Genomic DNA, 21825 nt, shown 5'->3' with positions numbered 1-21825 from the left:
CCTATTAATCATAATAATGCATTTCAAAGACGACATCTAGGACAAATTTAAATTAGAGTTGTATACCAGGACAACAGTAGAAAACCAGTGCTGGCTGAAGGCAACAGAGTTACCGATTTTTAGGAAATTTATTAATGACCTGTACCATCCAAAATAGGCATCATTTGTCAAGACGAATGGAGAACCAAAGATTTTATCTGTGGAATACATGAAGAAGGAGCTTGATGAACAAATAAAATGCCTAAAGTAAGTGGACCACAAATATTTGGTGCTTAAGCTGAGGTTGATTTAAAGCATGACTGTATGAACTTTTCCTCTTGGCTGTCTGGCACGAGCCAGATTTTACAAGTAGTTCTTTGAAGAACAACCTTGAAAACCAATCTAGTGCCTTACAGTAGTATTGAAGTACTTTGTGAGTGAGTCTTCTATTCATTTTTGCTGCAATCTCTTCAAAACCATTTGTGAATCTTGAATCAAAGGATTCAATGAAGGGAACACCTTGGAAACTGAAAGTTTTGAAGCCTTTAGCAAATTGGAATTATTAAAAAGAGTGTGTAAATAGGAAGCCATTGAATTTGTCACTACCAAAGCGAGGAAGGATGTGAATTAAGCACAGAGAGCTCCGTGTATCTGGTTGAAGTTTGAAATGTTATAACTGTGTTTTGTAATTCCCTCCCTTTTGAGAAGAATTTTTTGATGAGCTTCCTGGGGATGAATTTGCATTTGTATTGAATGGAATGAAATAGAAAAGGCCTGTTATTTTGCAACATCTCCATTTGGTTTGGCAAAACATTCAAGATAATCAGAAATAGAAACAACTTATTTGCTGAGTTTTATGGCATAAAATATTTGTCTAAGAATGACAATGGCAATGAAATAATGAAGACAATGATGACGAAAATATTTGGACTGAAATATTTAAACATTTCCACACATAAAAGCATAAATAATAAGCTCCACATAGTAGAATTTCCCTGAACTTACCAGGAATCTCACCATCGGTAGAAACAGCATTTTTTTTTTTTTCAATAAAATATGGGCTACAGAGAAGTGTCAATTAAAGGCGTCAATAAATTGAAATTCATTAATGATAAAATGCAAACTTGAAGAATATTGCCATTTTATAAACCAACTAAAAATAACAAGTTGGAGCACCAGAAAGTGAGGAGAGAAACAATGTGGCAAGAAAATATTTGAGGGAAATAAAGGTTAAAATATTTTCAAATATGATGGAAAATATCAAACAGGTTCAACACAAGGGAAATAGGAAGTTATTTTGAAATGAATGGTAATGAACACACATCTTATGAAAATTTCTGGGTATAGTTAAAACTGCATTTAAAACAAAATGTGTAACAATGAAGGCTTTCAGAGAAAAGAATAAATGTTTAAATCCAAAGCTTGAACTACCACATTAAAAAGCTTGGAAATGGAAAGAAAATTAAAGACAAGGTAGAAAACAAGAAGAAATAAAGAGAAGAAATCAATGAATCAGTGAATGGAGAAATCATAAAGAAAATTCAGAAAGCCAGAATTTGGTTCTTGGAAAAATATGATGTCATCAATAATCCCTTGATCGAGACATAAAAGGATGTAATACACATGATCAATATCAAGAATTGCACAGGAGACATCACTGGGAGCTTGAAAATGATGCTAAGAAAATAATTAATGGCCACTTATGAATACGGGTAAATTCCTTGTAAGATAAGACATACCTAAACTGACCCAGTAAGAAACACGACATCTGAATGGTCTTACATTTTGCTAAAGAAAATGAATTTGAAATACAAAGCCTTCCCAGAAAAACTGAAGGCCCCGATGATTCCACTGGTGAATTCTGCAAATAGTTAAGGGAAAAATGAAGAAACGATATTAATTATTCATCATAAATTTCAGAAAATAGAAGAGGAGGATTATTGACCAGCTCATTTCCTGAAGGCAACATAACCCTGATATCAAAACTTGAGAAAGATGTTACAAGTAAATAGAAGTACAGACCCATATCTCTCATGATCACAGGAACAAATATTGACAAAATAGTCACAAAACAGAGCAATATTGAAACTCATCACATGACATGATCAAATGTGAGTCAGCCTAGGAATGCAACGTCGGTGCCATATTAAGAAGTCATTCGACATAAAGAGAATTAGATTAGAGTAAGAAATGACATGATAATCTTAAAAGATGGATGAAAATTGTGTGACAGAATTCAGTATCTATTCATGATGAAGCATCTCAGCTTACTCAGAATAGAGAGGATCTTTCGCAACCTGATAGAAACCGCTATGAAATAACTCCAGGTAATTATCATACTTGATGTTTCCCATAGAGATGGGAACAAGGCAGGGATCCTGCACTTAGTATGTTTTCCCACGTTTTTCTGGATGTTTTAAACCAATGTAATAAGACAAGTAAGAAATAAAGATTATATCAGAGGAAATACAATGGCTTTTATGTGCCCTTCCCATAGTTGTATAGATATACTACTAAAATCTGCAAGAACTAATAAGGGAACGTAATCAAGTTACACTATATAAGGTAAGTTTACCAAAATCAATTGTATTTTTATGTACTAGAATAACATGGAAAAGGAATTTAAAATTAGTATTATTCAAAGTGCCATAAAAATAAACAATACTTGGAAGTAAATACGCCTAAACCTAGAAGATGTTCTTGAGACAAATTAAGGACATAAATCAATACACACGTAGACCATGTTCACAGGTGGAAGCATCCATAATCCTAAAATATCTATTTTCCAAATTGATCTGTAGATCCACCGTAAACTAGTCATGATCCCAGAAGGCTTTCTCTCTCTCTCTCTCTGTGGCTCTCTCTTGTTTGGATAAATTGACAGGCTGATTCTAAAATGAATATTTAAATCTAAGGAACCTAGAATCGCAAAAACAATTTGGAAAAGAAGAAAAATGTTGGACAACTTACACGACCTAATTTCAAGAATTACTGTACAGCGTTAATCTTCAAGGCAGTGTGGTATTGGCTTTAGTACAGATAATAAGATCAGTGGTCAGAAAAAAGCCACACTTAAATTGTCAACTGATTCTTTGACAGAGGTGCCAAGTTAATCCAAATTAATTAGGGAAACGATAGTCCTTTTACTAATGATGCTGGAAAAAACAGACAACTATTGTGGAAAGAAAAAGAATCTCTTTGCATACTTTGTGACAAACACAAGTTTATGGATCAAATGTAAAAACAAAACTACCGTGTTTCGCCCAGAATTAGACCTAGCTGGACAACCAGCTCTATCGCATGTTTTGGAGCAAAAATTAATATAAGACTGGGTATTATATTATATTATATAAGAGCCGGTCTTATATTGCAGTAAAATAAGACCGGGTCTTATATTAATTTTTGCTCCAAAAGACGCATTACAACTGATTGTCCAGCTGGGTCTTATTTTCAGGGAAACACGGTATCTGTTTTGAGAACAACACAGGGATGAATTTTTTTGTAATCTTGGAATAGGCAAAATTTTAGAGAAGACACAGAGAGCTCTAAGCAAAAATGGAGAACAAAGGGGAAGAGGAGGAGAAAGAGAAGAAAAATGGGATTTCAAAACTTTGAAAACTTTAGTTCACCAAAATACACCTTTAAAAGAATGCATAGCAAAGCCCGAGATTGAAAGAAAATGTAAGTTGAGCTTTTACATAATAATGCATATTGGATGTATAATGAAAACAATACTCCATTCAAGCATAACATATACAAATCTGAAAAATACTCTTCATCTAGAGTAAAACGTTGTGTCATGTAGACTCGTATCTTGCTAAATTTCAAAGATCGAAACATTTCTGCACTTGGAAACAGCTATGTACACTACTTAGGAGGTACATGATGTATAGAAGCACTACCGAAAACCTGCACTCGGGGTTTGTGACAAAAGGGCCAAAATATTCTCCCGAGCATCAGAAACAGTCTTTCTCTGCTGGAATCCATTTTTGAAAACTCAGAAAGACGCAACAGCTAAAATTGGACTCTTTCCTTCTGAAATGGTAGATTAGAAAAATAGTAGATACTTTTTCCACTAGATGCCAAAATTACGTAGTGATTAAGGAGAAGTGATTGCTAGTTCATAGCATTTTAGGTTCAAATGCATATGCAACTTAAAAGCACAAAAACCTAATAGTAGCCTTAACGTGTTGTAATGTAAGGGTTTCATCCCAAGAAAGTTGTCAAAGCTATTACTGGTTTATCCTTGATTTTTAGCTATAATCTTCCATGATTTATTTCTAATGATTTATATATTTTCTTTAATTTGTTTCACTTGACGTAAGGATGTTTCTCAGACTGTCTAATGATGTCTAGGTTTAATAACTGTATTATGTCTGTATGATCTATGCTTCTGGGTATTGGTAAATTCATTTTTATATTTCCTACTCAGTTTTATAAGGACAAAAAGATGATTAAATACTCAAATATTGGCAAAATCATTGTACAGACAAGTGTCGTGACACTGCCAAAAATGAACAGTCAGCAGTGTGGTTAGTTATGAACCGATTAACTTAATGCGAACTCACGTTTGGAAAGACAGTTGAAGGATTTAAGTGACAAATTTAAGATGGGTTTTTAAAAAAGTGTTTGAAAATCAAACATCGGCTATAATACTACTGGTCCAGTCGTCACAAATTGACAAGTGAATATAATACCAACTAAAAGGATTGGAAAGGTGGATCTTTTCTGGCCATTCTAGACTGAATAAATTGGTGAAATCCTGAGGCAAAAGGAGCAAATTTCCTTTCTTTCTTGACATATATACTGAAAAGAGAAAGAGATTTCTAGTTCCACAGGCCTTATTCACAAAGCAGATAAGTACAAAGTATACTCCAATTTTTTTAAGTAGATTTTTGGGTCTAAGGTGATAGATATTGAGGTTGAAAGTAAAACATTTCAAAATACAGAAGAGTTATCTCTGGGAATCAAGCTTTTAAATGCTTGTCTGTTTTATAAATCGAGATTATTGGATTTCAGTTTAGGGTACATAAAGTTGTTTTTTTCCCTTCTCTCATTTATGATTTTTGCTTCTCCCAAGTTCTCTGCCTGTTACATCTCTGCTTTCTTAATTCAGGAAATGAAATGTCCTATTTCATTTTGCTCAGACCACCCAGCAAAAGACTGGGCCAACGCCCACCAAGGTCAGAATGGAACTCAGCGCTGCCCACAAGCAATCTCTGAAACTTGAGACACCTGGGCCTTGCACGAGCGCTCTGGGTACCCTTGACCTCAGCCACGGGGCTTCTGTGCGCATGCGCAGTGACATCAGTCTCTGACCCGTGCACCGTTGCTTGGTTACAGCCATTCTCTGGGCTGAGAGATTCCAAACTTCTAACTGCCCTGCTGGGATAGTGTGGCGACAGGGAGTTGGCTGCTCTAGAGTCTGCTGTTGGTTGGGCTCGGGAGAAAAAAAGCGTAAGAAGTGCTGAGGAGGTTCTGAAGCCCTTAGGCTTGGCCATGAAGAAGGTTATTGGCTTCGGGCTTCGGAAGGTTTTCGGAAAGAGATCACAGAGCGATGGTCTTGGCAGGCAGCCTTGGACTGGAGATGGTGTCTCCTTGCGGTCCGGGTACCACATCCAAGACAGAGATCTCCCCAAAATCCACAAAGCTGCCTGCAGGGGCGACGTATCAGAAGTGAAGAGGCTTCTCTCGCGCCATCCAGAGAGATTGAATGACAGAGACAAGCAGAAGAGGTGAGAGGGCCTGCGAGGCCAGTGGGCACGGGCGGGCCTGGAGGAGGCTGGGGGACCTGGCAGAAGGGCTCAGCGGCCCAGGCTCATCCAGGTGGAGCTCAGCCCTCCTGTCACCCAGGGCGCTGTGCTGTGTTCCCTCGCGGGTGGGGACCTTACCCGGGTGCCAGTGCCCAGGCCGACTTTGTGAGCACCAGGAACAAAATCTCAAGGACCCGTCACTCATAATTCCCCTTATAGAGCACTTTACTGACAATGTTAAAGCGATTTAACTAAATATCAATAATAGAAATGAAAAGTATATGCAGCATTTTATTTTTGATGTCCACAGTTTTAGACCATATTGTTAAATACTATAGAAAAGTGCTTAATGAGAAAACGAATTCCCATAGTAGATCAACTTGTGGGCTAAAAATTCTTCAGCTAAAACCCAGTATCCGTTTTCTATCAGTGTCCACCCAGGTATGTACGGTGTTCACTGAGGGGCCTTAGAAGGGAAGCTTCCAGGGGCACATGCTGTGGGCTTGCCTAGGAAGACACGTTTTCTCCCCGTGTGTGCTCTTCCTCTAGGTATCAGTTTTACATAAGCCGGCTAAACTCTCAGGGCTTTACAAGTTTGGGTTGCACGTGCTGTCTCTTTGATTGTGGTGATGACATTAAGAATCGTTTTGTACAGTAGACAAAGATTTGCCCTTCTAGGTGTCAACAGGTGCTCTATTGCCACAATTTCTTTACTAAGAGCTGAAAAGAGAGATAAATGATTGGAATATAGCTGAAAATGCCCAAACACCCTAATATAGGTAGGATGTTAGAGCTTGATAGTGACGGCATTTCACGTTAGTAGAAAAGATGAATTACTCATGAATGATGGAGAAATACCTGTTAAGTATTTGGAGAAAATTCGTTAGATTTTCATATCACAAAAATAAGTTCCAGATGTACTATAGATAAAAACTTATAAATATACGAAATGAGGAACGTACCAGAAGAAAACAGAAATGCCTATTTATACATTTTTTTATGTTGGCGAAGACTTGAAAAGCAAGAGTTCAGAAGGTTGGTTGAGCAATATAAGAAATCAGTAGTCTCTGTATATCAGAAAATAATATTAACAAAATAAAAGAAAATGTACTTGCAAATTATGTACGGCATAAGTATATCAGGGAAAAGTGTATCTTCGTTTTATAGAGAAGTGTCTGAAATCAACAGAAAAAACGCACTCGAATTTTGAATGGGACCAAGTTCTTTCTGTGTATCTGTAAGTGACCAATACTTAGTGTCCCAGGTGAGAAAAGGAATTCAAGTTGAAAGAGAGATGACAACTTCTTTTCCATCCTCCAAGGTTGAGAAGATGAGGAGCCATGGTACTTGTACTGCTGCTTCAAGTTTAAGTTGCTTCTGACTTTTCAAACGGGCAGTTGGTGATAAGTACCACATTTAAAAATGTGTGTTCCCTTTACGCATCAATTCCAAGTACTAAAATATCTTTATGAAATAATTAGATAAATCACATACAATTTGTTTTTCTCAGCACTGCTTACAATATCAATGTATTGTGAAGAACTCACATCAAGGGATTTCGTAAATAAATTGCAGTGCATCCGTAGGATGGAATTACCTGAGACCGTTGAAGGTGGTATGGATGATACATACATGCTCACGTGCAAAGATGTACTCTGGTAGCTCGGAAAAGGAGAAAAGCATTCCTTTGATTATACACACACACGGACTACGATATTATTTTAGCCCAAAATATGTGCAAACTTGATATCTGAGTATTTGTACTGTGACGTTTTCTTTTTAAAAAAATCTGATCTCTACACTGAACATATACAGAAATTCTAGTAATGGTTTATTATTAATAAAGTAATCCCAGGTAATATTTCATTATTCCCAGGTATATGAATCTTGTTCAGATTAAAACAATTTCTCACTTCTATTTTTTAATATATTTTTTTTAAAGATTGGTATTTTTGGCAACTTTTAGCCTCTTCAGAAGTAAAGGCAGTCTTTTTATCTGTGCCTGTAGAAGTTCATGTATCTATATTTCTGTACACACTTAGTTTTTTTTTTATTACATAGTGCTTCATTACCTATAATATTAAATGATGTTTGATTAATCATTTTGGTTCTGTCTTTGTGGAGATCAAAAAAGCACATATAAGTGATTATTACTATTGCAGAAGTACTGCTTTACTATAAAAATGTTGTTTACAAATGTTGAAATCTCCAGCTATAGTTATCCATTCTTTCAATCCATTTATTCATCAAATATACACTGAATAACTGTTACGGAGCAGACACAGTCTACCCAGGACTCTCAGAATCTATCTCTCAGGCCCTTTTCATCCTTAAAAACTTTATGTTGCCCAGTAGGAGTGAAATGAAAAATTGTAAATGGAAGTATTTGTACCTAATCTCAATTGAAGCTTTTCCTCCCCCATTTCAAACAAAAGGATTTCTGCAGTTAGGACGTTGTGAACAGTGACCAAATTTGCTGTTCAGCTAGTGTGCAATAGTATTAAATATGAATATTGATCATTGGAAATCATCCGATTTTCATATAATCTTTGAATCTCCACAGTCAATGAAATGAGCCATCCCTAGTCACTTGACTCCTGAGTCTCCTTTGGCGTCAAGTTTCTTGAAAATCAAAACAAGAATTACTTTGTGATTTTAGTCCTCTTTCCCCGTGATGCTCTTAAGAACGAACATTTATTTAGATGCCAACTTACGAGGAGAACTGCGGAAGGTCTGGTGCGTTTCCATTATTTCACTTCACGTCAGGCACCACGGGTGGTAGGATGCCCGTTCTTGTAAGTACCAGTAAGAAATTATTTAAATGCTGCCAACTATACTTTCAAGGCATTCTGAATTATGCATTGCCTTCCAGTGTCAGAGGTGTTAAAATATGAGAAAAGAAGCATCTTAGAACCACTGCAATGCAGTGTTCTTTCTTAATCCTTAAAACACAGCTGCAAAGTAGGTAGAATGATATCATTTTACTTAATTGAAATGTTGTCTTGTAAAGTAGTAGTGATGGTAATAATTCGGATAATATTACCAAACAGTTATTGAGTGTGTGTTTTGTGCTAGGAACCTAAGTAAACACTTTGCATAGATTCCCATTTAAGCCAACAACAGTGCCCTGTGATGTTAAGTACTATTTTTATCCCCATTTGTTGATGAGGAAATGGAGGCACACAAAGGCTAAGGGACAGCTATTAAGTGGTAGAGTTAAGTTAGGATCAAACCCGAGTTGAGCTGATTCCCCAGGGCATGCTCTCGGTAGTCGCTTAGGCTGCTCTTTCATTAGTGTGGCGAGTAACAAGAGCTCGTGAATGTTGTCCTTTGTGCAGAAGAAAACTCCGTGTTGGTTCTGAAGGCATTGGAGTAGTGTGTCATGTTTACAATTGCATGCAGAACTGCATGTTTGAGACGGTGCCCTGTAATGTCCTAAATGTCCTCTCACCCTCATAGGACTGCTCTCCATTTGGCCTGCGCCTTTGGCCGTCTGGAAGTGGTGACTCTTCTAGCAGAGAAGAAATGCCAGATGAATGTCGGTGACAACAGAAACAAGACAGCTCTCATGAAGGTATGTGGTAGCCAGCTCTGTCAACAGGAGATGGATTTGGTTTAATTATTTAGAATAAAAATGAATTTCTCTCAATTAACTATACCTAATTGTGGAAACTTGTGGAATGCTTACTTTGAATTCCCATAATTTACCGTTTATTTAATGACGTAATCCTGACAGGCCGTGGAGAGCCAGGAAGAGGAGTGTGCAACAATCCTACTAAAACACGGAGCGGACCCACATATGAAGGACTTCCGTAGCAACACGGCTCTCCACTATGCGGCCATGGGGCACAACACCGCGATAGCTGAACAGCTCCTGCAACACCAGGCAGATATAGAAGCAACCAATGAGGTATAGATCCACAGATGTATTTATACAATATTTATAATACATGTGTTTCAGCCACAAGCATTTTATTTCTAGTCGATATATACTGCATGCTGTACATCAGGCCCTGTCGCCACAGAAACAAGTCAAAGCCAAGTCAGGAAGGGGAAATGGGTTGGCCACAGAAAGGGCCCAGCTCTGGCCTGTAACAGTCCTGTTACTGCGTGGGAGTGGGTGCAAGGCTCAGAGCCCACCGAGGACTGAAGACCTGGTGGGCTGGAAGTATGTGGGGGTGGCTGCTACAGGGCAGGGCCTAGGAGATGGGTGCTCCTGGGGGTGGGTGGGAGGAAGAGTGGAACTTGGGTCCCGGCCGGGGAGCTGGCGATATGCAGGTGGGGAGGGGAAGCAGCAGGACACAGGCCCTGAGCAGCCCAGGCCTCGGGGGTTCTGAAGATTGGGGCAGGAGGGCCAGTCACGTTTGGACATCCAGCCGGGGCATCCACCTGTGCTCCTAGCCACTCTGCCAGCCATGGTCCCCCTTGGGGTCTCCACCTCGGAGTGGGGCTCCTGCTCAGCCTCGTGGAGACGCTGGGCGGGTTGTCGTACAGAGGGAGCAGGTGATGGGGTTGCATTCACCCCTTTTTGTTCCTGGACGTACATCACCGCTCGCCAATGCAACCCCAGCAGGAATGCCCTTGGTTGACACAGGAAGGGTCAATTTTACATCTTTGGAAGCTCAAGCGTCCCCTGAATGCAAACAGTTGGAACTCAATTTTCTAAAATTTTACTTTACATGATCATACCTCTAAAGTAGCAGTAGAGGGCACAGCTCTCCTTTATGCACTTGTGACAAATTACTTGTGAAAACACAACTTGTTAGAGGCAACACTTCCTTTTTTAAGTGTTTTTTCACGTCCGAGTTGTTTTCCAATTAATGCAAAACAATGCAGGAAAGCACAATTTGCCTTTGAAATCGGCTTCTCCTTAAAACTCAAACGAACAAAAGCATTTTACAATATCATTGAAATCTTCCTGCTCTTGACAAGTTGCTATTTATAAACAAGTGATTTATATAAAGCTATTTAGCTCCCATTGGCCAAAGCCTGAGAGGGAAAAAGGAAAGGGAAAGGAAATAACTATGAGAAATATGCAGGGGAATTTGGAAATTGAACTATTGAGAGGAAATAACAAGAAGAGATTTTTCAAAAACTCATGGACACAGACAACAGTTCGATATTTACCAGAGGGTAGAGAGGGGAGGGGTGACAGATGAGGAAAAAGGGTCAAATATATGGTGATGGAAGGAGAACTGACTCTGGTGGTGAACACACAATGCAATATACAGATGATGTATTATAGAAATGACACTTGCAACCAACTACTAACCAATGTCACCCCAATAAATTTAATTAATAAAAAGTGTTTTTTTATTTTTGTTTTCCTTCGGTTTATATGCTTAGTCAAGGTCCTCTGCAGTTTTGGGGGATAATAATCCTTAGCTTGGGAGAGAGAGTCAGTGAGTTTTAAACTCCCCCGAGACCACTTCTAGGAAGGCTCCGAATCCTCCAAATTACAGTGAACAGGTGGCAATTAAGTGGGAAACGAGGGAAGGACAGATAATTAAGTGACATATCATCCTGTTCTGGCAGAAAGAGCCACCTAGGTAAGAGTCTAAACTCTGCTGTGAAATCTAGACTGTCCCATGAGAAGAAAGGAGTTTAGCTTTAATGAAATCAAGTTGCATTTTGAGTTATTAATCCCGTTTCCTCTCCTACCCAGGAAATTAAGTGTGCTTTTCATAAGTGACATGTCTCTTCCACTTTTATTTGGCCTAATCCTCAATGTCAGAGGAAATTGGTGACATAGGCGAGAGAAGAGACTGAAGTGATCGTCTACTGGACTAGTTCTCAGCTAGAATTGTGCTGGCAAATCAAAGTCACCCTAGGAACTTTAAAAACATTTACAATCATTCACAAGCTAGGCTCTTCCCTGAAGGTTTTGACTGAGTAAAGCTAATAAGGCCTGGACATGTGTTATTTAGAAATATTTCCCTGAGATTCGGATACAACTCTTGGTGAAGAACTACTAGTGCAATATATCAATTCGCAAATCTCAGATACTTAAATATCTCTAGAAGAGGTGGAGTTTGGGAGGTGATTACCCTTCAGCTCTCTCCTTCCCAACACTCTTCGCCTGACTTTTGAACTGTCTGTACCTCTGGGCTCGAGAAGTGGAAGGAAATATCATTGGCGGTATCTACTGGCTTAAAAAAGAACACCTTTTTCCTTTCAGCCATCAGTCATTCACTGGCGCTCAGAGAATCTTCAGAAATTTGCTGATGGGTGGTCTCCTAATGCGCAGAATCGGGCCCTTTAAGAATTTTGCATGTTTGTTTGTGCTCCGCTTGTTAGATCAACAAATGCTTACTGCAAGCAGGGTTTCCTGCAGTAATAGGAAATTGTGAGCCTACTTTTTTGCCTGTTGTTCTGTAAATCTCCAGTTTTCTTTTCTTTGTTTTTTAGTTAAATTTATTGGGATGACAGTGGTTATTGTATTTAAATAGGTTTCAAGTGTACATTTCTTTTTTATTTATTTATTTTTTTATTAAATTTATTGGGGTGACAATTGTTAGTAAAATTACATAGATTTCAGGTGTACAATTCTGTATTACATCATCTATAAATCCCATTGTGTGTTCATCACCCAGAGTCAGTTCTCCTTCCATCACCATATATTTGATCCCCCTTACCCTCATCTCCCACCCCCCACCCCCACCCCCCTTATACTCTGGCAACCACCAAACCATTGTCTGTGTCTATGAGATTCTGTTTCTCATTTGTTTGTCTTGTTCTTTTTGGTTTATATACCACATATCAGTGAAATCACATGGTTCTCTGCTTTTTCTGTCTGACTTATTTCGCTCAGCATTACACTCTCAAGATCCATCCATGTTGTCACAGATGTTCCTATATCATCTTTTCTTACTGCCGAATAGTATTCCATTGTGTATATATACCACAACTTCTTCATCCATTCATCTATCGAAGGACATTTTGGTTGTTTGCATGTCTTGGCCACCGTAAACAAAGCTGCAATGAACATTTCTATAATGCGTCATCTATATGTCATATTATGTGCTCACCACCCAGAGTCAGTTCTCCTGCCTTCACAGTATATTTGACCCCCCTTACCCTCCTCTACTATCCACTGTCCCCCCTTACGTTCTGGTAAGCACTCAACTGTTGTCTGTGTCTATGAGTTTTTGTTTCTTTGTCTTGTTCATCTGTTGCTTTCAGTTTCCTATCCCTCATATGAGTGAAGTCGTATGGTCCTCGACTTTTTCTGTCCGATTTGTGTTGCACAGCATAATAATGTCATGATCCATGCGTGTTGTCCCAAATGGCAGCATTTCATTTGTTGTATGCCACAGCAGTATGCCTTAGTGTATACATACCACATCTTCTTTATCCAGCCATCTATTGAAGGACAGTGTGGTTGTTTCCGTTTCTTGGCCACCGTAAATGATGCTGCAGTGATCGAAAGTGTGTGATAAACTCTCTCAGTATGTCTGGGAAATTCATAGAGCCGTGGCATAATCACGATGGTAGGTTTAAACATGAAATCCCATGAAGTTAGTAGCAATACAGATGGGAAGTGTCAATAATTTAGTGTCAGCAGTCCTCTAATGTAATTATCCATTGGATTAACAATCTGAAAAATGAATACAGATAGATTATGGTTTGAATAAGAATGGGAAAAATTCTTGAAGTGGGTGTAATGAGTCTAAATGACAGTTTTGTTGCATGTTGGGGCCCAGTTTTTTAATGAAGCTTATGATACTAAAAAACGGAAAGATTTTACATACAAATATTCACATTATACACAAACATTTGGAAAAGGCAGATAAAAAATCCCAAGTGGGCCATAGACTAGTTGTGGCTCCTCGATATGTTTAGTTTGCCCCCCTATGTTGAGCCAACATCGAGAGTTTGGGGACCGATGAGAAACAACGCTGTCAAGCTTCTCTTAACGAATCCAGCCTGGTCCCCTTGAGCCCTGACTACAGTGGGTGTCCTGTGGCGAGGCTGCGCCTCTTCTATGAGACATGTGTTCCCCAGAGTGCTGCTGTCCCCACCTGGGTTCTTCACTTACTTGGGTCCCCTTCTTTGCCTCCGGAAGCACTGGAGTGTGCGATTCCTCTTGTACAGAGTATTTTGATAAACATTTCAAGATTTTCAAGACAGTCCATGTTGATTTATTATATGTGTTCTATGTTAATCTCCTTAGAATGAGAGTAAGTTTTTCAAGCTAGAATTCCTAAGTTGTTTTTCTTTTAAAAAAACAAAAAGAAAAAGAAAAAAAACTTCCTTTTTCATTATACGTCCTATAAATGATCATACCCATGGAAATGTCTTTAAGTCTTATGAGGTCAGTGATGGCTATAGTTGTAGGTGTCATGCATATTCCAGTCAGCATTCTATCTTCCTCCTCAACAGGGTTCCTTAAAACTGCAAGTGATTTAGTCGCTTTCATGATGCTAAAAGATCAGTATTAAAACGTTAACTGATAAGCCATGATATTTTATTTCGGAGTTATATTTTGCCTGAGCCGTAAAATAATTTTAAGTAGCAATTAAAATAGACCCAGAATGAAAACAGATTTTTTTCAAAAAGTAGATAGGCATTGGGGTCCCAAGATTATCATCGTAACTGAGAATGAAATTTCACATTGAGCTTACCAACAGCCCAGATAAAAACCCATCATCTTATAATGGGAGAAAACCCATGGACCATTTAGCGATAAACAATCAAAGGTCATTTGAAGCCTAACTCTTTTTAATTTAGAGTCCATTTCTTTAGTGACCCTTTTGGAGCAGGAGAGCCTGAAGTTGACATCTGGGATCCTGAGAACATGGATAGAAGTGAAGCAAGCATGTTTGCATAAGCTGCAGAAAACCTTCACCTCTGTTGGAAAGCTCTCCAAACTATATCCCTGAAATTCCATGATATTTCAAACGTTAATGTTTGCCACAGAAAAGTATTGTCAAATCGGGAATAAGCAACCTGAAACACTTCTTTAGTAATAGCCATATAAAGCACAGCTTTATAATACTTCTCAAACACAGGTGCTCTTTCTGGAATCTTCCTACTGGGCCACAGTAGTTAATTTCTGGTAAAGTACGTATTCTTTGGAATACAATGTAACAAACACTGCCCCAGAAACAATTATTTAGGTTTTCAATTCAATAAAACGACTTAAAGCATTTACGTCTATGATTTCGAGCTTGGAGACACAGGGATGAAGAATAGCCCCTGCCCTCCAAAAGCTCCGGGTTCAGATGGGAACGATGAAATCACTGCAGTGCAGTGCGGTAGAGACTGTGATAGGAGCAAAGATTTTGGAACCAGGGCTGTCAGTGTTTGAGGGGAGTTCTGGAGAATAAGGTGGAAGTTCATCCGTTGGAGAGGAAGAAGGAGGATATTTTAAAGGGAAGAGCCGCAGATGACAGCACAGAGGGCTACTTTGTATTTACTTTCTCTAGTGTATGTTCAAGTTTAGAGGATCTTTTATGAGTTTTCAAATTTGATGTAGAACTATGTAGTTTTTAAGCTGTAAAATGTTTTCTGTTTTACAGTTTGATTTTACACCACTTTTATTTGCTGTGCATCTGAAGAGCCAGGAAATGGTGGAGTTTTTACTCGAGAGACATGCAAACATACATGCAGTTGATAAGTGGAAAAGGTACAGTGGTTTGTTCTTTTGGTTTTAAACTTAGAACTGTTTTAGAGCGGTAACAGTTGCTCAAGTCAGAAAGATTAATAACAAGAGGATTAACCTATGATTACAAAGTGAAAAATATCAGCACATCGTCCGTTAGGTAGAAAAGCAATTATTCTGACTGGTGAACTGGAAGAACCGTATCCTGCAGGATTCATATTCCTTTATGATATCGACTGATGTCATTTGTCATTGCAGTTTGGGGTCACATGGTATTATATTAGCTAAAGGGTTTTCACTGTAATTTTACTAGTTTTGTATAGTATGGAGTCTAACTTAGTTTATGATACAATATGGGATTTAGTCTCTCTGACAGTTTTTTTAACCTCTGCCGTGTATTCAGTTTTCCTTAAAAGATGCACGTTAAAGGTAAATAGGAGTTGATTTTGTTGTTTGGATGACTCTGCTTGAAATTGTTTTCTTCAAGGAATGCTGATGTTATAGGGATTTCCCTAAGTGACTGTGAATTGCTACTACCAGATATTCCTCCGTTTTTATCCTTTTTTATTTCTAGTCTATTTTGATGTGTTTTTGTTTTATCATTTTTAATTGGTATGAGTAGAAGGGAGAAAGACAACATTAACTGAATAAACTTCTTCTTTAATGAAACAAGTCATGGATGGGTGATAAAAAAAGAGATGGGCTTTCAGTTCACTCAGGACTGGGTTCAATGCTCAGCTTTCCTACGTGTCACGTGTGTGACCATGGGAACATTACTGTCATCACCAAACATGTTTCCCGATGTGGAAACGAGGAAAATCATATCTCCTTCGAGGATGGTCGTGTGTCACGACCTGGCGTGTAATTCGGTGCCCAGCACGTGCTTATGCGCACCATTAACTTCAATGATGACAATGATTGCTAGAATTATTATTAATACTATTGTTTTGAGCCTGCCAACTAGCTTTAATTTACCTGACTTCTAGCTGACTTTGGATGTAACGTATATAAGACTAAGGAAGAAACGGGAAATTCTTCATTGAAATCTTCACCTACTTCAGATAAGTGACCTCAGCAGAGTGACTTGTCTATTAAAGAACTTTAAATTAGCAACTTCTAGGTAGTACCCAAGTGGGGCAAGAGGCTTTTTGTTTTTGTTGTTTTCATGTGCCTTCATTTTAGCTTTGGACATAATTTACAAAGATGAACACTTAAGCATGTAAATGGTCAATTCTATACAGATAAGCAATATATTGAACTCGGTAGAGTCTCTCAATGTTGCTGTTTAGGTAACTTACAGTTCCTAAGGGTGAAGTTGTTGTCTGTTATTTCAGAACAGCCCTCATGCTTGCTGTAAAGGCTAAATCCTCAAATACAGTCCGGCTGCTGCTTCAGGCAGGTGCAGATGTCTTTGCTCAAGATGACAGTGGATTCACTGCAGAAGAATACGCTTTATCTAAAGGTTTGAAGGAGTAAGTGTTTACATTGACATGCTAATTATCACAAAACTGAACTTCCAAATACTTTAACTGTTACTTCTTAGGTAACAGGTGAGACTTCATAACTGGGTTCAGGCAGTGGGGGCATGGCAGTGAGTTAGTAGACATCCTCAGCCAGAAACCAAACAAACGGTCAGACGTGGAAGACGTAGCAAAGGGACAGATTCCTTATCCCAGAACTTTGAAGACCTTTATCTCTAGGGATCCCAACATTCTCCATTTCATTCCAAGCATAACCCCTGTGTGTCAGGTACCAATAATGTCTCTTCTCTGACTTTTTCAACTGGTTATTTGGGGGTGTAAAATGTACAGTTTAGCAGGAAATTCTCTATTTTCTGGAGGCTATCGGCTATGCTCTCCCCCTTGAAATTTTTAAGAAGCCAAAGTGTTCCCTAAGTCCAAGGGGGACCATCCTCTTTCACAAGTCAGATGGAGAGGGAACGAAGGTCATTCTGGTCATTCATTGGTTTCCATTGATTGTGTTGCTGCAGGCTTGCTGTAGCAATGGGTCCTGTCGTCATGACTACCTGTGCTCCCAGGTGCCCTTGCTGATCCCGAGTCCTCGGTGTTCGTGGTTTTCCACACTTGGACTTCCAAGTGACGATATTTTTTACTTGACACGCATGTGTTTGTTTACATTCTCAGCCCCTATTCCAGAGCACCAGCACCCTGTCCCGGGAGCTTGGACTTCTAGCTTTAGCCACACACACCCTTCCCCAACCCTGAAAAACAAAACTATGCGGGGCCCACATCTTAGCCCAGACCTCATGATGACTTACCCTTTTGAGTGTCTTGTTTTGTCTTCTGCTAGCACATGTTAGTTGGAACATTCTGAGCTGTCAGAGAGGTGCCAGTAATGCTGCAGGAAAAGATCAGACTTTCCTTTCTCCTTTGTTACCAGATCTGTACGCCAAGGCCACTTGCTATCCCATGGAGTATCTTTCCTTAGGTCCTGGAAGGTCCCGTAACGCCTTTCCCACAGTAGCAGGCACTAACTTGCCTGTGATTCCTTAGTTAAGATGAGGCTCAGTGATCTGTTTTCCAAAATAATGAAAATCTGTCAAGTGACTTGACTCTCCCTCAAGTTTCAGAATATTTAAAGTTTTGCCTGACATGGAAGCCAGTAAACAGGAAGCTCTGGATCTAAAGGAGGTTACTTGGTGTTAGACTAGCTGCACCCCTTCCATGCCTCATGAATGTGCATGTGTTGTATCTTCCAAGTCAACTGGGGATGCCTAGGAAGGTTAGAAAGATCTGATAGTTCAGAGTTTCAGGAGGTAGTCATGAGACAGAAGTAGTCCAAGCCAGGTCTTGACTTCTATACGTTTTCTGCCACTGGTGTGATTAGCTACGATAATAGGGGGCAACTATGTTATCTGACTTATTGAGGTAACATATTTCTAAATGCCTTTAATTACAAATTACATAATAGCTGAGATGTACTGAATTACAAACCACAAAGAAAGAGTAGCTAATAACCAACATTTAAAACATTTTCTGTAAACTGCAGCATTTGAATGTTAAATAGAACCTATGAAAAGCACACATTAGATTTATTTGGAATTCCAAAACAATTTCAAAAACTAAAGCTCAAAAAAACTTACTCCATTGCCTTCCATTTTGTTGTATTATCTATTTGATCCTGTGACAACCTGTAAAATAAGGCAGTGAGCTGCTTGGTTTGTAGAGGAAAACTCTGAGCCTAACAGCAGTGACTTCTCCGACAATGGATCTTGTGGACTATGGAACTAGGATTTCTCAGTTCTCGCCACTTGCCCCTGCTAATTCTAATTAACTGACTGAACTATTCTGCCCTCACCATGACTGGTTCACCTTGCTTTTTTGTCTTCTTTAATCACATGCTTAAGAAAAATTTTGTACAACTTACCATGTTGTTGTTTTATTAACTTAAGTTGATAGGGGTGACAACGGTTAGTAAAATTACATAGGTTTCAAATGTCCAATTCTTTAATATATTGTCTGTATATCACATTGTGTGTTGACCACCCAGAGTCAGTTCTCCTTCTGTCACCATGTATTTGACCCCCTTTACCCTTTTCTACTATCTATCCCCTCTTCCACTTACTCTCTGACAGCCACTGAACTGTTGTCTGTGTCTATGAGTTGTTTTTTCTTTGTTTGTCTGTAGAACTTACAAAATTGAAGCGTATGGGATAATTCAAGTTTTTATATTAGCTCAGACATTACCTGAAATACTCTAAGAATTCCATGTTTTGATAAATGTGTTCCTGTCAGTTATACCACAGTAATATTATCACCTCTTTTACACATAGCGACGCCAAACTAATTTCTGATTGCAAAAAAGAGAGGAGATGGAAAAAGTCTTCTGACAATAACAGTCGAGGTAAGACTCCTAATAGTGAAGTATACTTTGTGGTCCTACCAGACATACAGTAAGACTAAGAAAGTTTTGCTATTGAAAGAGCTGTTAAAGCAAAATGTGTATATTGCATGTATATTTTTTCTTTCTTAGTTAATGTCTTTCTTAATAGTCTAGTATTCAGAATTATTATAAAAGTGAATTGTCGGTATTTAAAATCTGAGAGCGTATTGTGTGAAAAGAAAGTCATTTATCTAGTCATGACCCCTACAATCCCATATGATATTTGTGTAAATACGAAAAATGATTTTTAAATCAGTATGTTGTATGTTTCTTCTATAATCACCTTGCAACAAGTTGGACTTGTTCTAAAAATGGACCTTTGTTTAAATTTTACATCAAATGGCTTACAGGTAGTGAATGAATTCTTGTGATTACATTGTGGTTTGTCTCCCCATAATGTAACTAAAACTAGGAACTCAACAATACCTTCCTAGTCCCATAAACAAATGGCAAACAGTAAGAACTGCAAAACTTAGCCAGTGTGAAGGAATCGCAGTGAGACTGTTTTTGAAAGGTATCTCCTGATGCAAGTCAGTAAAGCTGTGCCTTGCTGAGAAGCATGGGTTATTTTCCATGTGGCTATGCCAACAAGTTCTCACTAGTATCACCTTTTTTCCTCATAAGTAAAAACAGAGTGAGACATGTTGACCTCATTAGAAGAAGCTGTTTTCTTCTGTTCGTTGGATAGTTGTCATGACAGTGTAATTTCTCTAGAACAAGATGCTCTGTAGCCATTAGTCAAAAGATAATCACAATAAATGTTCCCATAGCCCAACTTAGGACTCGAAAGATGATAATAAAAGTACAGAAAAGTTTCGCAATGACAAAAACGCTATTCTACTCACTGGATGTGGCACCTTGTGCATTGTACAACATGAAATGCCCGAGGACCCCTTAAACATAGTAGACCTCTATCAAAGCACTTGTGTCGGTGGTTTTGCAAGTTATAGGAAACACAGAGATGAGACGGAATTTGATCTTTAATGTGCCCCTAATACTTTAGAGCTGTCCCTGGTTTATTTCTGGGGTTTCTTAAAACAGAATTTTCAAGGGCAATCTTTTCATTCATTTATTTATTTGCCTCTGCAGCCGTTTGCTATGTAAGCATCAGGTGTCTTTTAGGTACTAAGTATTATTTTGATGTTGCAGAAGACAAGTGTTTTAAAACCACAGTCCCTACCCTCCAAGAGCTTGTTCTTATCATTGTCATTGCTATTATTTACTATACGTTACACAGTGCTTACTAGGTGCCAGAGCCCACTGAGAGCTTATCATTATCATTATTGTTTTTTATTGGGTGTGTAGTATGAGATCTGACAATTAAGTTCGAGAACTCACCAGCGTGCACTTACATTATTAGCAGCACTGTACAAACAGCTCAGTAAGGTTTCATAACCTTGGTATATCAGTGTCTCAGAGCTGTGTTCGTGTTGACGTGTGGCAGTGTCTTGCTGAGTGGCGCTCATTATTGTTGTTGCATAATTTTGTGTGCCATTGCGAGGCTGTCTGAGCTTGAATTAGAGCTATGATCAAACATTAAATTTCTTGTTAATCTTGGCAAGAGTGGAAGTCAAATCAGGAACATGTGAGTCCAGGTTCATGGGGATAATGTCGTGAAGAAAACGGCCATGTACAAATGGATTAAACGTTTTTCTGAGGGGAAAGATTGCGTCACTGATGAAGAGACGTCAGGGTGGCCAATAACGACCAGAACTGAGGAAAACATTGCAAAAGTTCATCGAATTGTGAGTCAAATGCATCGGCTGACTGTGAGAAGCATAGCAGACCAAGTACACATCGATAGAGAAACAGGAAAATTTTAACTGAAAATCTTGGCATGAGAAAGGTGTGTGCAAAAATGGCTCCAAAGGAGCTCACTGATGAACAAAAGCAAAGGAGAGTCAAAGGTTGCCAAGACCTTTTGGATAGTCAAGACAATGTTTTGAGCCGTGTTTTCGCTGGTGATGAAACATGGGTGTACCATTACGATTCTGAAACAAAGCATCAAAGTGCACAATGGAAGTCAGCCAATTCTCCACGACCAAAAAAGTTCTGTCAGTCCAAATCAAGAGTCAAAACAATTTTACTAACCTGTTTTGATATCAGAGGGATTATTCATGATAAATTTGTACCAACTGGACAAACAGATAACAATGTTTAGTTTTGGGAAGTTCTGAAAAGACTGCATGAAAATGTTAGAAGAAAACAACCTCAACATTTGGCCCACTATTCATGGCTGTTGCATGACGGCAACGCATCAGCTCACACGGTACCGTCTGTGAGAGAGTTTTTAGCCAGTAAACAAATAACTGTATTGACACACCCACCCTACTCATCTGATCTGGCCCCCAATGACTTCTTTCTTTACCCGAAGATAAAGGAAATATGGAAAGAAAGACATTTTGAAGACATTCAGGACATCAAGAGTAACACGACAACAGCTCTGATGGCCATTCCAGAAAAAGAGTTCCAAAATTGCTTCGCAGAGTAGACGAGGTGCTGGCGTCAGTGCACAGCTTCCCCAGGGGTGTCCTTCGAAGGTGGCCATAGTGATACTCAGCAGTGAGGTATGCAGCACTTTTTCTA

The 21825-nt window shown here is 38.8% G+C and overlaps 1 protein-coding gene across 1 annotated transcript in view; it reads left to right on the top strand.

Moving 5' to 3' along the window:
• The window catches only part of LOC148759241 (uncharacterized), a 35262-nt gene extending 16009 nt beyond the window's left edge, over positions 1-19253 (top strand). The window contains exons 3-8 of the mRNA XM_088793617.1: positions 5096-5714; positions 9192-9306; positions 9469-9642; positions 15254-15360; positions 16671-16808; positions 19130-19253. Of these exons, the coding sequence (XP_088649743.1) occupies positions 5479-5714; positions 9192-9306; positions 9469-9642; positions 15254-15360; positions 16671-16808; positions 19130-19253 (894 nt within the window). The 5' untranslated portion in view covers positions 5096-5478. The remainder of the gene's footprint in view (positions 1-5095; positions 5715-9191; positions 9307-9468; positions 9643-15253; positions 15361-16670; positions 16809-19129) is intronic.
• The last annotated feature ends 2572 nt before the right edge of the window (positions 19254-21825 follow it).

This window comes from Rhinolophus sinicus, chromosome 1 (assembly GCF_057876585.1).
Source record: "Rhinolophus sinicus isolate RSI-liver-muscle chromosome 1, RSI-T2T, whole genome shotgun sequence".
In the NCBI taxonomy this organism is placed as follows: domain Eukaryota; kingdom Metazoa; phylum Chordata; class Mammalia; order Chiroptera; family Rhinolophidae; genus Rhinolophus; species Rhinolophus sinicus.
This window is presented reverse-complemented; position numbering and strand designations above follow the sequence as displayed.